The sequence below is a fragment of the Sinocyclocheilus grahami genome, unplaced genomic scaffold, assembly GCF_001515645.1.
Source record: "Sinocyclocheilus grahami isolate Dianchi unplaced genomic scaffold, SAMN03320097.WGS_v1.1 scaffold464.1, whole genome shotgun sequence".
In the NCBI taxonomy this organism is placed as follows: domain Eukaryota; kingdom Metazoa; phylum Chordata; class Actinopteri; order Cypriniformes; family Cyprinidae; genus Sinocyclocheilus; species Sinocyclocheilus grahami.
This window is the reverse complement of record NW_015505643.1, coordinates 292,531-306,128: the sequence shown is the minus strand read 5'-3', so window position 1 is coordinate 306,128 and position 13,598 is coordinate 292,531. Positions and strand designations below refer to the sequence as shown.

Genomic DNA, 13,598 nt, shown 5'->3' with positions numbered 1-13,598 from the left:
CTTAGGGTAATTTGTATCATGTGATTTGCCTGACTATTGTTTGTGCTTTTTATATCTAAAGGCTCCAAAACTATCTTTTGCAGTTAAAAAATATCCCATATATAGAATGAAGAAGCATGCATACAAACACTCACAGAGATAAATGCAAAAAAGTACAATCTTTTGTTATATATAAAATTTTTATCTTTATCTACATGCTGCAGCTTAACTTTGTGATAAGTTAGACATGTGGTATAGTAGATGAGGACACTAAATGGCGTTTCATACAATGTACTGTATTTAGATCACTGAACATTTTGGATTTTTTTCAAAGCATTCACTGTAGACTCGGTAAACTGTCTATGTATGCAACTTTCTCTTCTGTAAGTGATTTTTACGATATTGTTAATTCTATGACCAGAAGAAAGGCAGACAGAAGGTCTGAGACAGGTGGAACATTTGATAAAGATAGAAGCATGTTTCATCATTGTCATTCAGGATGTTGTATCTCCTCTCCCAGCATGTACTGATGCAGATAGGAAATGCAACATGATCAGCCATCTTATCTGTTAGTAGGTGCTCTGTCTGCAACCATGATGAGGCTGAAGCACAGACTCCAAGATGTGAACGTTAGACCAACTAGAAGTTTTCTCTGATATATTTATGGATCAGTTATCTGATACATTTTTAAAGGGTATGTGATATATTTGTCAGATTTATTTTATTCACTCATGGATTTATCTCTTTAATTACCAGACCAAAATCTGTTCTCTAAAAAATTTGAAGCATTTTTAATAGCAAAAAGTCTGGAAAGTTTTTACATAAAACTTTACATTTCTGAAAATGGCACCAAATTTGTGTATTTTCATCCTGCATTAAGTACTTTCTATAGAACAACAAGCACCATGGAGGTGGACAGGAAGAAGAGCGGTCAGCTGAGCTGTCTCTGATTGGCCACTGGGGGAGTTGACACTTCACGCCTATTCTAACTGCAAAGATAAAATCCCCACCTGCCATTACCCTAAAATCAGGAACCTCCAGCGAATACACACACACTTACTCACACACCCCAAAAATAAAGAAGTAACAAACAGAAACTCTGTCCCTTTTCTACGGCCACTGCCAGGGTGGGTTGCCCTCTGCAGTGTATCTCTGGTTGGCTTCTTTTTTGGGCCTTTGGATACCTTTGAGGCCCCCCGCGTGATAAGGTGCGTGTGTTAGATCATTGGTTTCATTTGGTAAGAGGAAATTTAGCAGAGTTGAGCAATGGTACGGGGACAGTTTTGAAAGCCCTTGAGAAAGCATCAGAGTTGCAGATCGAAGTGTCAGGCGGCGAGGAACCCATGCTGCATCCGTACAGAATGGAGGGGTACATCATCACACCCGTGAGTATTTTTTTATTCACTAAATGGTCCTAATATGATGCCGCTGCATTTAATAGATGCATACATGTACACAATGCACTTTTTGTTATATTGCTGTCAGTGTGTCAAACGGCATTACGAGGACTTGCCATTGTGGACGTATTAGTTACCGTAAGAACAGCTGGATCTTTTATATCTTTTGGATGATTTGTACATTTTTTGTGTATGTATTTATTTATATATATATATTTTTGAAATGTAAAACAGTTAGTGGCAAGGTGCATACGTGCTTGTGCCAACCACTTCAGAACGACAGTCTATTGATATTCAGCTACTTGTGTTGGTTTTAAACATCTTTATTTATGTGTAGTGGATCAATTAGAGACCGTTTGACAGTTTAGTTAATTCATATGGGTTTGGATATTATACAGAATATTAATGAATATATGTCTGTAATTATAGCTAACATGTAGTGGTATGTTTGTTGTAACAGGCTATGATTTACATCAGTGTAATGGAAAATAAACTGTTCTCCAAAATGTATAATAATCATAATTTCTACGTAGAAAGAAGAGAGTAGAGAGAGAGTAACCTGGACTGGCTGGATGTCACAGACACCGTCTGTACAAAAAGATTACTGGGCAGTTTTAACCAAAGATGTGAGGCTTTTCTTATATGGTACAGTGTATTATTATTTTGGTGTTGGCTCCAGTCATTCAAACTGGTCATCATTTGTCTCTTATCTATTTGCTTTTCCAGCAAACAGAGGAAATGTTTGAATCAGAGATGTATCGACCACCAATGGAGTATCAGTATGTCATTGACGAGAGTCAGAATGGTGAGTTCCTTGTAATTAAAAATTATAAGATCATCACAAATTAAACAGTGGTGTGTGTGTGTGTGTGTGTGTGTGTGTGTGTGTGTTTTACTCAGGAAAAACTAATGACATTCCACAAACAGCTTCTATTAATTGATAATAAAATAATGCAACACAATTATTATCCATAGTTAGGCTTAGAATATATTAAATTTAAATAAAATAATGGTAATATTTGACTAATATATATACATACAGTACATACATACATCATCAAATATTTGCATTATATATATTTATATATATATATATATATATAAAACTTAATATTATTAATATTTCATATATATATATATATATATATATATATATATATATATAAAAGAAATTAATGGGGTTGATAGCTGTTGTCTCTCAGTCTGCACTCCTGCCCATTCACTTCCCAGTGTCATTATTATAAACAGGTAAGTGATATCAAAATAAAGGTCATCCAGAAATAATTAATCAAACAATAGTCAAAAATTTAAACCCATAAATCAGAGTTTATAAACCAACAATTTACCAATAGATTAATAAACCAAATAATTAATTTAACGTAGGATGAACACATGTATTTAAATGTAACAACTTCAATATTTCTTTAACCACAGAAGTTTTTTTTTTTTTTTTACTTTTTTTCCCCATTCAGCCCCAGTTAAGCAAAGTGCTTTGACTAAATGGCCTGCATTTTTGAAGATGTCTTCTTACATATAATCAGCTTCATAGATATTACTGACCCCCTGCAAAGTGTTATAACACCTAAAGAGGCCCATGTAAACAGCATCTTGTTATATTAAGCTAACGGATCAAAATCACACCCAGGGCAGCTGGGGCTGAACTGTAAGGGGACGTTAGGAGAGCGAGCGAGTGGAACCGGGCGAGTGACCTAGCACAAAGCAGGAAACAGATGCCTCGTTCTGACAGGCAAGAAAACTACAGACGTAGAACGACAAATATCCCCAAGGGTTTTTGTCCAAAATGAGACAATATGGCAATTTAGCTATGTAGGCGTCTGAAATAGTGTGTTAAACAGTAGCAGCGGTTTCTGTCTTTAAGACCGAGGATGGCGATTGCGTTTCGTTACTGTATGAGAGTCATTTTTAAAACAGTTTATGGTGACCTTTGGTTAGACCTTTGTGTTATTTAGTCAGCCCTTTCGTCAGACAGCCATGTGCTGATTTTCGAAGAAGTTAAAGGACAGAGAAACTGAAAACTGTTATGAGATTCGTTATACAGCAGTAAAGAAGTGGCGAATAAATTCTCCTTTTCTTTTTCACAAGACTTGTCAAACTATTCATGTAAAAACTATTTCTGTTCACTGGAGGAATGTACACATATGTTTCTCCAGAAAATGTAATAAATGTAATATACAACTTGACTACAACTTTTATGAACACTAGTGAGATTTAAATGCCATAAAATTAGATTGCTCACAGTGATTATGTGAGGAAAATATTGAAAATGAAAACACTTTTAAGTGACAGGTGCACAAAAACATGCTGTAGATTATTTTCTATGTTTCTATATAAGACTATATAATAATCTAACTGTTACATACAATAGCAAAAAAAAATATATGCTTGAGGCTATTCAAAAACTGCAAAGGAAATGGTGGTGTGAACAGGAAACAGGGTGACACTCAAAGTCCCAGGGCTTACAGTGAGAAAGTAAATGTAATTTCTTGCATGCGATTGAATTGACGGACAGAATAACATGACATGGTTGATTTATTAGTTGTTGGCACCAGCTTACACAGAGAGCATGTGACGTATTGTCATATTTCTTTCGCTTGTTAAAAGATGCTTTCTGCTGACCCTCCGTTTCAACTTCACTGTCCTTGTCTAGATCACGCTTGGGATTATAATACACATCATGTCCATCCAGTGGATTTCGAGAACCTGCCAGAGAGCCACTTCACAGAGCTACAGAGCGTACAGCCACTACATGCATCAAATGTGCATCGCTTCCCAGAAGTTGAGTCGGGCCATTTTATCGACCCAGGCCTGACCGGGCATCACCTCACTCTGCCCCCTCCACAGGTGAGACCTACATTATCTAGAAAACACCTGCTATTAAACATCCACATCACTTTTATGTCTTTCACTTTAATTTTATGTGTGAGAACACCTTCTTATATGTTTTGATGTCTTCACACTAGTTCTGTGTGAGCTCTGGCCACATTATTGGTGATGAAAAGTAACCATTTTGTTGAATATAGTGCAGAAGACATTTGAGAACAGAGCAATCTTGCTTGTATTTCTATAACACTGGGTTTAATAACTTTTGGTTAAGTTTATCTGGTGCTTCGTGACACAAGTGGGTGTTGATGCTGGTTAGGAGGTTGTAGAAAGCATCTGTGCCCAAGCTATTGCTCAACTAAGCCTTATCCTGACCAAAACTCAACACTGTCACCATAACTGCAAGTCTGCACACTCATCAACTGCCGTTACACAGAACATCCCCACTTACACAAACAAAACCACTCTTTATTGTGACACTAACATTCAAGCGCACAAATGTTACAGCTTGAAAACAGTTAGAATAACACTTTACGCAAACACAATAAGACATACATATGATGTTAGCATTTATACAGAAAGCATAATGTAATTCAACCCTTATTAGTTTATTAGCTTGTTTTGGGCAGTTAATTAGAAAATAGCTACATTCTAGAAACCTTCTACTCCGGCTTTGATAAAAAAAAAAAACAATGTCTGTTTGCTTAACCATTTTGTGGTCGTTTTTTCTGATATTTGAACAAAAAGATGTGTATTAACGTGTATATTCTGTGGGTGGAAAATCAGAGAGAACCTCTTGAAAGAGATCATTTAAGATCTTTTTTGCATAATGCAGTGATTGATTTCCCTTCCTTTGGTTGGACTTAACCATAAAGTCTATCGCAAAAGAAAGCTTTTCCTTTGTAGACGTCCTTGTAGGAGGAAGCAGAGATCCGTCCACATCAGACTGATATACTGCCTGTCATACGTGCTCAGTCTCATTGGAAGGTTTGATCGAAACTACAGTAAAAATATTCATATTGTGAAGTAGTATTACAATTTAAAATAACTATTTTATATTTTATATAAAATATTTTTATATTTTTATATATTTTATTATATTTTAAAATAGTATTTATTTTTCAGGAGCCATTACTCCAGTCTTCAGTGTCACATGATCCTTCAGAAATCATTTTAATATGCTGATTTGGAGCTCAAGAAACATTTCTCATTATTATCAAAATTGAAAACAGTTGTGCTGCTTTAAAGTTTTGTGGAAACCATAAAACCGGACGTTTTCCCCCCCTCATAATTCTTTGATGAATAGAACATTTAAATGAAGTATAAATATTTGTAACATTAGAAATGTTTTTATTGTCACTTTTAAACAATTGAATATATCCTTGCTGAATAAAACCATTAGCACAACATAAAAAAATCATAATTTTGAACTGTAGTGTAACATTACCTAACCCAATTTACTTGTCACAAATTTACTTGGCCCTAAATATTGTAAATATTGACTGCAGTAATTTACCATGGTAATCATAGTTTCTGCCATAATAAAAGTTGTTACAGTTATTGTAACTACTAAAATCATTATGAGATCTCCTTTAAACAGTGTAAACGTGTTTTTACATTTTTTTATGATGCGACCACAATTTAATGCTGAGCCACAACAATAGCTGTTATTTTTGGCAGAAACTACAGTTACCATGTTAATTTTTAAAGGGGCTGTTCTGTGAATTCAGCAGCAGTTAATCTGTAGATTAGTATTTTACACCTCAAATGCTAGGCAATGGCAGCTTTTTTCCATTTAAGCCTTGCATGTACAAAATTAACTATTTGAGGAGAGCAATACAGCTTTCTTGGCTGAGCGGATGAGTATCACTCTATCATGCTGAAAAGTGTTAACTGCAAAAATATAAGTAATATATATATATATATATATATATATGTTCTAAAAACAGGCACGTCTTTAAGTGCTTAAATGCACATCAACTACCATCTGACCTCTGAGGCCCTGCACAAAATAAGGGTATAACAAATCCACATAAAAATGTTCCTTATGTTTTTTTGTTTTGTTTTGTTTGAAAATGTCAAAATAGTATGACTGTCGTGTGTTTTTGAGGACATTCTCCTGAAGTCATCAGAGTTTTCAACTGTCTTGTCACAAGAAATTGCTACCCCAGCACTGTGTGCAATCACATGAGACTGCTACGAATCTTGACACTTTGGGTTTTTGTGAGGGCTTTTTACAGTGAAGCGGTTTAACTGAAAAAAGTGAGAAAAAAAATATTTTATTTGTTCTTTCACAACATGTTCGTTCTTCTCTCTCTCTCTCTCTCTATACATACTATACATCCATACTGTTTTATAGATGCCCTTGCTGTAACGCAAAATATTCTGCAGCTTGAAGTTTCACTGCACTGTTATATTGGCAATATATAAAATGTAAAGTTCCTCTTTCTTAATGTTGAACTATGTTTAAATCTCCAGATGACACATTTCAGACCACCTGATTGAACAGACATGGTTGTATAGCTCTCATACTATTTGTGCATCAACTGAACATGTGACTTTATCAAGAATTCCACCCTTTAAAATAAGGATTCTTAAATGGTTCTCAAGAAATACTTACTATATAGAGTTTACGTGTTAGCTATATTCTTCTAGAGAAAAGTTCTTTACTACATAAATACACAAGTCTGTAAACTTGTCGGATATGGAAACATCTGTAAACTTAAAGGATAATGTACTGGTAATTTTCTGCCAGGACAACTGCTGTTTTGGAGATCAGCATATTGATTAGTTAGAATTAAATTTAATTAGTTGATTCTGACTGGAACCTCTATTTTTGTGTGTGTGTGTGCTCTCTGATAATCATGTACTTTACATCTTCACAGATGACATACTTGCCACGGCCATCTGTGTGTTACCCTCACAGTGTACAGCCGTCTCCTCTCCAGCGCAGCTCGGATGATGATGACCCCGGCAGTCGCAGTCCTCCGTTAGAGGTGTCAGATGAGGAGTGTATGAGAGACCACATTACATCAACAACAGGAGGTGAGCATGGTAAGGACAAAAGCTAAGACCAATCTCACCTCATAAGGACACAACCATAGTGATCTTTGGAAAAGTAGCAATGCAAACCCAGTACCAGTTGACTTTTGCAATCTTCTAGAATCTAGATGTAGGTGTTCATTTCCTCTGATCCCTGCTGTTCTCCTTCCCTCTGTGTTGAATAGAGGCTTCAAAAACCCTTTGAAATGCCACTTCACCAATTCATGGAACATTTTCATGGAATCCTGAAATATATTAAGAGAAAAAAAGCTAGGAAACATACTACTATATAAGCATTTCAAGCCTATTTGCATTAGCAAATGTGTGTTTTAAAAAATAAAATATGATTTTATGATTAAGTAATTCACTCTCTCAGTCATTTACAGTGAAATTTTACCCACCCTTTTAATTGTACTGTACATAATTTTGTCATAATTGAGTTGTTAGATCTCTTACCCGTCCTTCTTTTGAGCAGATGTATGTAGACCATAACAACAACTTTCCTGCAGTCCAGTAGAAGAGGAACCAGTTTCAAGGCTGAAATCAAAGTAATGCCATGAGCAAATCAGTGCCAGTTTCCCATTGCCCAGATTCTCAATATCACCTTGCTCAAGTGGGCCCCTTGTTAAGCAATGAATCATTATATTCATTAAACAATTCTTTTTATTTTACTGTATTACAGTTATGTGATATTTTCACAAAGACCCATAATTAACTTGCATTGTTTTGTCAGATTTTTTTTAAAACTTGTATGTAAAAAAACAAAAATGTAAATATATTTTCAGTTGGCCCCTAACTGTGAATCATTTCACATGTGCTAGATAAAAACCTTAAAGGGATAGTTTAACCAAAAATGAAAGTTCCCAACCTGTAAGACTTTCTTTCTTCTATAGATTTTAAAATAAGATATTTTGAGAAATGTCTCAACAATACTGTTTGGTATTTTGAACATTCTTCAAAATATGTTTTGTGTTGACATTAGAAATAAATTCACACAGGTTTGGAATGACATGAGCGTGAGTAACTGATTATTTCATTAATAATAATCATTTATCAATAATAATTTCATAAGTAAATAATATTAATTTAAAAAGTGAAACAAAAGCATAAAGCAAATATAAAACAATAACCAATCAAATGTCTGATGGTTCACCTAGAAAGTGGTAGTTACATCAAACCACCATCTAGAAAGATTTTTCTCTCAAAGCTCTCTGTGCAAACGAGGCTTGTGAGGGAAACCAGAATGAGGCCAAGATGGTGAGAATGGAATAAAGAGACAATATACAGTCATGGCCAAAAGTTTTGGCAGTGACATAAATTTTGTGTTTTGCAAAGTTTGCTGCTTAAGCTGTTGTGGTGTTCATTTACATTGTTTCTAGATTATGGTGTAGAGTGATCAGATGCATTTTAAATAATTGCTAAAAGCTTCATTGGCCAAAAAAAAAATAAGAATTCCCACACAAAAAAACAAAACAAATTTCACTGTTTTTTGATCCTGACACAAAATTATCAGCTAACATTAATTGACTAATCATAGCAGCACACGTGAAAGTGTGAATGAGTAATAGTCAGGTGAAATCACTATCATACTAATTAGATTGTAAGAGCAGACTGATTGCTATAAAAGGAGGGAAGAAGCGCTTCCAATCATTGTGTTCTTGTTAGCAATGGTTACCTCCATAGAAACACATGCAGCCATCAAAATGGTTTCACATGCAAGGAAATTGCTACAAAGAATATAGCACCTGAAAGAACTTCAAGGAGAGAGGTCTGACTGCAGTGAAGAAGTCTTCAGGATGTCCCAGAGTGTCTAGCAAGCGCTAGGACCGTCTCCTCCTGAGGAGTCAGCCACGGAATTGTCACCAGCAGTGCAGAGCTTGCTCAGGAATGGCAGCAGGTTGGTGTGAGAGCATCTGCACGCACAGTGAGGCCAAGACTTTTGAACAACGGCCTGGTGTCAAGAAGGGCACCAAAAAAGCCACTTCTCTCCAAGAAAAACGTCAAGGACCGACTGAATTATGCAGGAAATACAAGGATTGGACAGCAGAAGACTGGTGGAAAGTTATTTTCTCTGATGAAGCTCCCTTCCGACTGTTTGGGACATCTGGAAAATCGATTGTTGGGAGAAGAAAAGGTGAACGCTACCATGCGTCCTGTGTTGTGTTGTGCTTTTCAACCAAGGGAGTGGCTCTCTCATAATTCTGCCCAAAAACACTGCAATGAATGATATCAAAATGTCCTGCAAGAGTGACTTCTTCCAATGATCCATGAGCAATTTGGTGATCCGTGCATTTTCCAGCATGATGGAGCACCATGTCACAAAGCAAGAGTAATAAAGAAGAGGCTCGAGGATCATTACATTGAAATTTTGGATCTGTGGCCAGGCAACTCCCCGGATCTCAATCCCATAGAGAACCTGTGGTCAGTCCTCAGAAGGCGAGTGGACAAGCAGAAGCCCACAGATCAACTCCGAGAACTAATAAGGCAAGAATGGATCGCCGTCAGTCAGGATTTGGCCCAGAAGCTAATATCCAGCATGCCAGAGCGAATTGCAGAGGTTATGAGGTTAAATATTGACTCATTATATATATATATATATATTTGCCAATAAAAGCCTTTAAAACTTTATGATATGCTTATTTTTTTTTCAGTATACCATAGATATGTGGGAAAATAATATACAAATACTGAAGCAGCAACCTTTGCAAAACACAAAATTGATGTCACTGCCAAAACTTTTGGCCATGACTGTATACCAAGTTTAGCATAACACTGTTTTGTATGGGAGGGCACAAAATAAATTAATATTCCAGAAGAACCATATGAAAGCATAAAAACATTACAGTAAAGTAGTTGCAATGGTCAGAAGACAACAGACTGAATCTAAAACCAAAACCAGTCCATCTAAACAAAGAAAATACACTTCCCTTGGCCAGCACATAAAGCACAAGAGTTCTCTGTATCAGTTACAACTAAACCTTCATGTGGGCAAGATGAATCCATAGCCCAGAATTTATCATCCTTTGTATGCACCAGGACTATATGTCCTCCATCATCAGAGTAAAACCTTAAAAATATTGTGTTTTTTCTTTTGTCTTGTGAACTGGCTGAGCCTTAATGATTCTGTTTCTTTACATGTATTTGTTTACTGACCGTTGCATGCAATCGTGAAATACAGCTTTTTTGTTAGTTTTTTTTAAATTGGCTATTCGTTGTGGGGGGGGGGTGAAGAAAAGGATTTCGGGTTTGGGTCGGGTTCGGGCTCTAAATTGAACTGTGCCGCTCAGGTCGGGTCGGGCTGGGTCAGACGATCTCGGGTACGGGTCGGGTTTGGGCTTCAGTTTAAAGCCTGTGCAGACCTGTAAACACTTTTTTTTTGTGTGTTTAATCTTATGGAGAAAAATCTCATTTTCAGATTTACTGTATGTGAATAGAGCAAACATTAAAGGTGTTTGGCCACATGGTGTGTCGATGATACAAGTCTGTGTAGATATGTTGTTTTTACATGCTATTACTGTAATGTGAAAATCAGCATATCTACACAGACGTGTATCATCGACACACCATGCGGCCGAACACCTTTATATATACACACACACACACACACATACACATGTATGTGTTCCTATGGCTCAGTGGTAGAGCATTGCGTTAGCAGCGCAAAAGGTAGTGGGTTCGATTCCCATGGAACACACATACTGGTAAAAAATGTATAGCCTGAATGCACTAAGTTGTGCATAAATTAAATTATTAAAATTGTATATGTGTGTGTGTATATATATTTTCATACCATTACATCCCTTATATATATATATATATATATTAGGGATGTAATGGTATGAAAATTTCTTATCACGATTATAGTGACCAAAATTATCACAGTAATCAGTATTATCATGGTATTGTTAAAATGTGCTGGAGATGTTCAAAAATTACACAGACATAAATCACTTTACCAAGTTCTATATTTAAAAAATCAACAAACAACAAATAAAATGACTTTTTGTTTGTATAATCACTAAAACAATAACATTACCAATGATGTTTGGATTTTAAATGACAATTTGACTGACAACAGTTTAATAGCATGTTCAAATATCTAATGTAAATGTTCAAATGAAAAAGTTTCATAAAAAAGTAAACCTCACATTTCAGCTTTTAAATAAAGAAAACGGTTAAGTCAAAATGATAATTGATTTATAAATTATTATATGTATCCCCTGTCTCTCAAGAGTAAAGTGTATGACAGCAAAGGCCTGTTGATCTCATGTGGAAGGGATCTGTGTGACTGTCTAGATGTAGACTGCATGGGTTGCTTCTACCCATGTCCTGAGTGCGGCTCACGGAAGTGTGGTGTTGAGTGCCGATGTGACCGGAAATGGTTGTATGAGCAGGTGGAGGTAGAGGGGGGAGAGATCATTCGCAACAAGTTTGCCAGTTAGCTACTGGAAGACCAAGAAGACGACACCACTTCTGCTTCTGAGCATAAAAGACTGTCACTGGCTTGGTATATGGACATTGCAGAAGTACTTGGTTCATTTGCTATATTGCTTATTTTTTGGCATTTAATAGTTTAATAAAGAATGTTGTCTTATGTTTTTTATTCTTCCATGTTATCACAGCTATGTTCATTTCTGTAATCTTTCCAGGACTTCCACGTTCTTTAGTTATGCTGTAATCCCCCCCTGAAATTTGTGTTTACACTTACAAAAATAAAATCTGAATATAAGCAGAGTGCACAGAGCTGATTCAAAGGTTTTACCAATATGATCTAACTTCAAATGCTGTGAACATTTGGGAAAATTTATCTATTGAGAGTTTTATCTGAATCACTCTATCTACACTATATCTTATGTAAAACATCAAGCATGACATGTAGCCATTGGTTGTATTTTATCATTATTTAATTTGTTTTTGAGTAAAAAAAAAAATAGCTCTTTAATTTACTAAACCAACTATGATGATATACAGAAACCTGTTGGTTCACTGCAGGGCACTTTAGTATTTGTTTGATGATATCATCTATTAGATATTGTCTAAGATGTTTTTCTAAGTGGCCCATTTGTCTCAGCCTGCACTTTCAGGGCGCTCCACCTCATGTTGCAGTGCTAGGAGCCAGCAACGTCAAGATGAAGAACAATCTGTCATAGGCACAGTTTGCCTTGTAGCTACACAACAATACAAATGTACAAACGGCAAGAAAGTTGACTTGAAGCAGGAACAATATATTGCAAAAGAACACGAATGAGGCAGATTTTGATGATTTTCAAAACATTCACATCTAGACAGGCAGTTTATCTAAGGAAAACTATACCTGGGTGAAGCTTTTTCCAGTACAAATAACTGGCAGTGCAATTTAAAAGATTGATACAGTTTTTAAAAAAAACATTACAATTGTTGCAATGTAACGCTAGGGTAAACCTTTTATTTCATTAAGGGCTTGAGTTATAATAGGGAATTTCTGCCAGTTTTAAATCAACTAATCAAATTAAATTCTGATTAACCCTTTAATTTTTGAAAAGTGTCTGCAATGTGGCAACATAAAAATGTACACACACATTTATATACACAGAGATGATTTGTTTCTCATTAACCTTGTAAAGTTTGTACTCCTAAGCAACTGTAAGTCATGCATGTTCTCGTTTGAGAACTATGATGTAGTGTCTCTTGTTTCTATCATCTGCTCCTTTTATTACCATACATGAGTATTAAAGGCTGTTTGGGATGTGCCCTAACCCATTTCTCTATTTATATGCCCCTTTTCCCGAAAACTCTGATATTCATATTCATGTATCACTAATTTGATTATGTAAATGTAGCATGGTTTCAGTGAGTTTGCTCAGTGTATCAGAGAGAGCATCCTCACAGAGAATTTTTTACAGTTGGTCTCAGAAGGACAATTATAAGCTCTGGTTAAAAACTTACCAATTTCACAAGCAAAATTAAAGTGTCTGCATGTATAAGCGTTTGGGAACAGATGGTTTATCACAGCAAATTAGTTCTGTTTATGCTATGTGAGAGCTGTTTTAATGGTGCAATTTGTGCCTGACTAAGATTATTAACACCAGAGCCCACAGAAGATTCCAGAAACACAAGAGAATGAACAGCACCTCACAGAAGACCTGTCAGGAGCCAAAGCATATTTCATATTGATTTAAAAATTAAACATAGTTCGCCTTTAATGGGTTCTTGCAGTATGTTATATTTATTAATGCTTACAAATAATATGAAAAGGTTTCATATTTGTTTTATTCCATTATGCAATTTACACGGTATGAAATATTCAGAATTGTACAACAGGCTTTCAAATGGTTTTAGAGCGGGGTTTGGTTTCCTTGT

General features: G+C 35.7%; 1 protein-coding gene across 1 annotated transcript; it reads left to right on the top strand.

The window, feature by feature from the left end:
- Positions 1 to 1,019: 1,019 nt before the first annotated feature.
- On the top strand, positions 1,020 to 7,288 carry LOC107553054 (transcription factor PU.1-like). The gene is made up of 5 exons (XM_016235144.1): positions 1,020 to 1,364; positions 1,910 to 2,002; positions 2,103 to 2,181; positions 4,045 to 4,238; positions 7,103 to 7,288. Exons 1-5 carry the CDS (start codon positions 1,323 to 1,325, stop codon positions 7,286 to 7,288), a joined length of 594 nt encoding a protein of 197 aa, XP_016090630.1. The 5' UTR covers positions 1,020 to 1,322.
- Positions 7,289 to 13,598: the final 6,310 nt, after the last annotated feature.

Coding starts and splice junctions, on each gene's coding strand:
- LOC107553054 (XM_016235144.1), top strand. CDS start 1,323: ATGCTGCATCCGTACAGAATGGAGGGGTACATCATCACACCC. Junction 2,003..2,102: donor GGGCAGTTTTAACCAAAGAT/GTGAGGCTTTTC, acceptor TTGCTTTTCCAG/CAAACAGAGGAAATGTTTGA. Junction 4,239..7,102: donor TCACTCTGCCCCCTCCACAG/GTGAGACCTACA, acceptor ACATCTTCACAG/ATGACATACTTGCCACGGCC.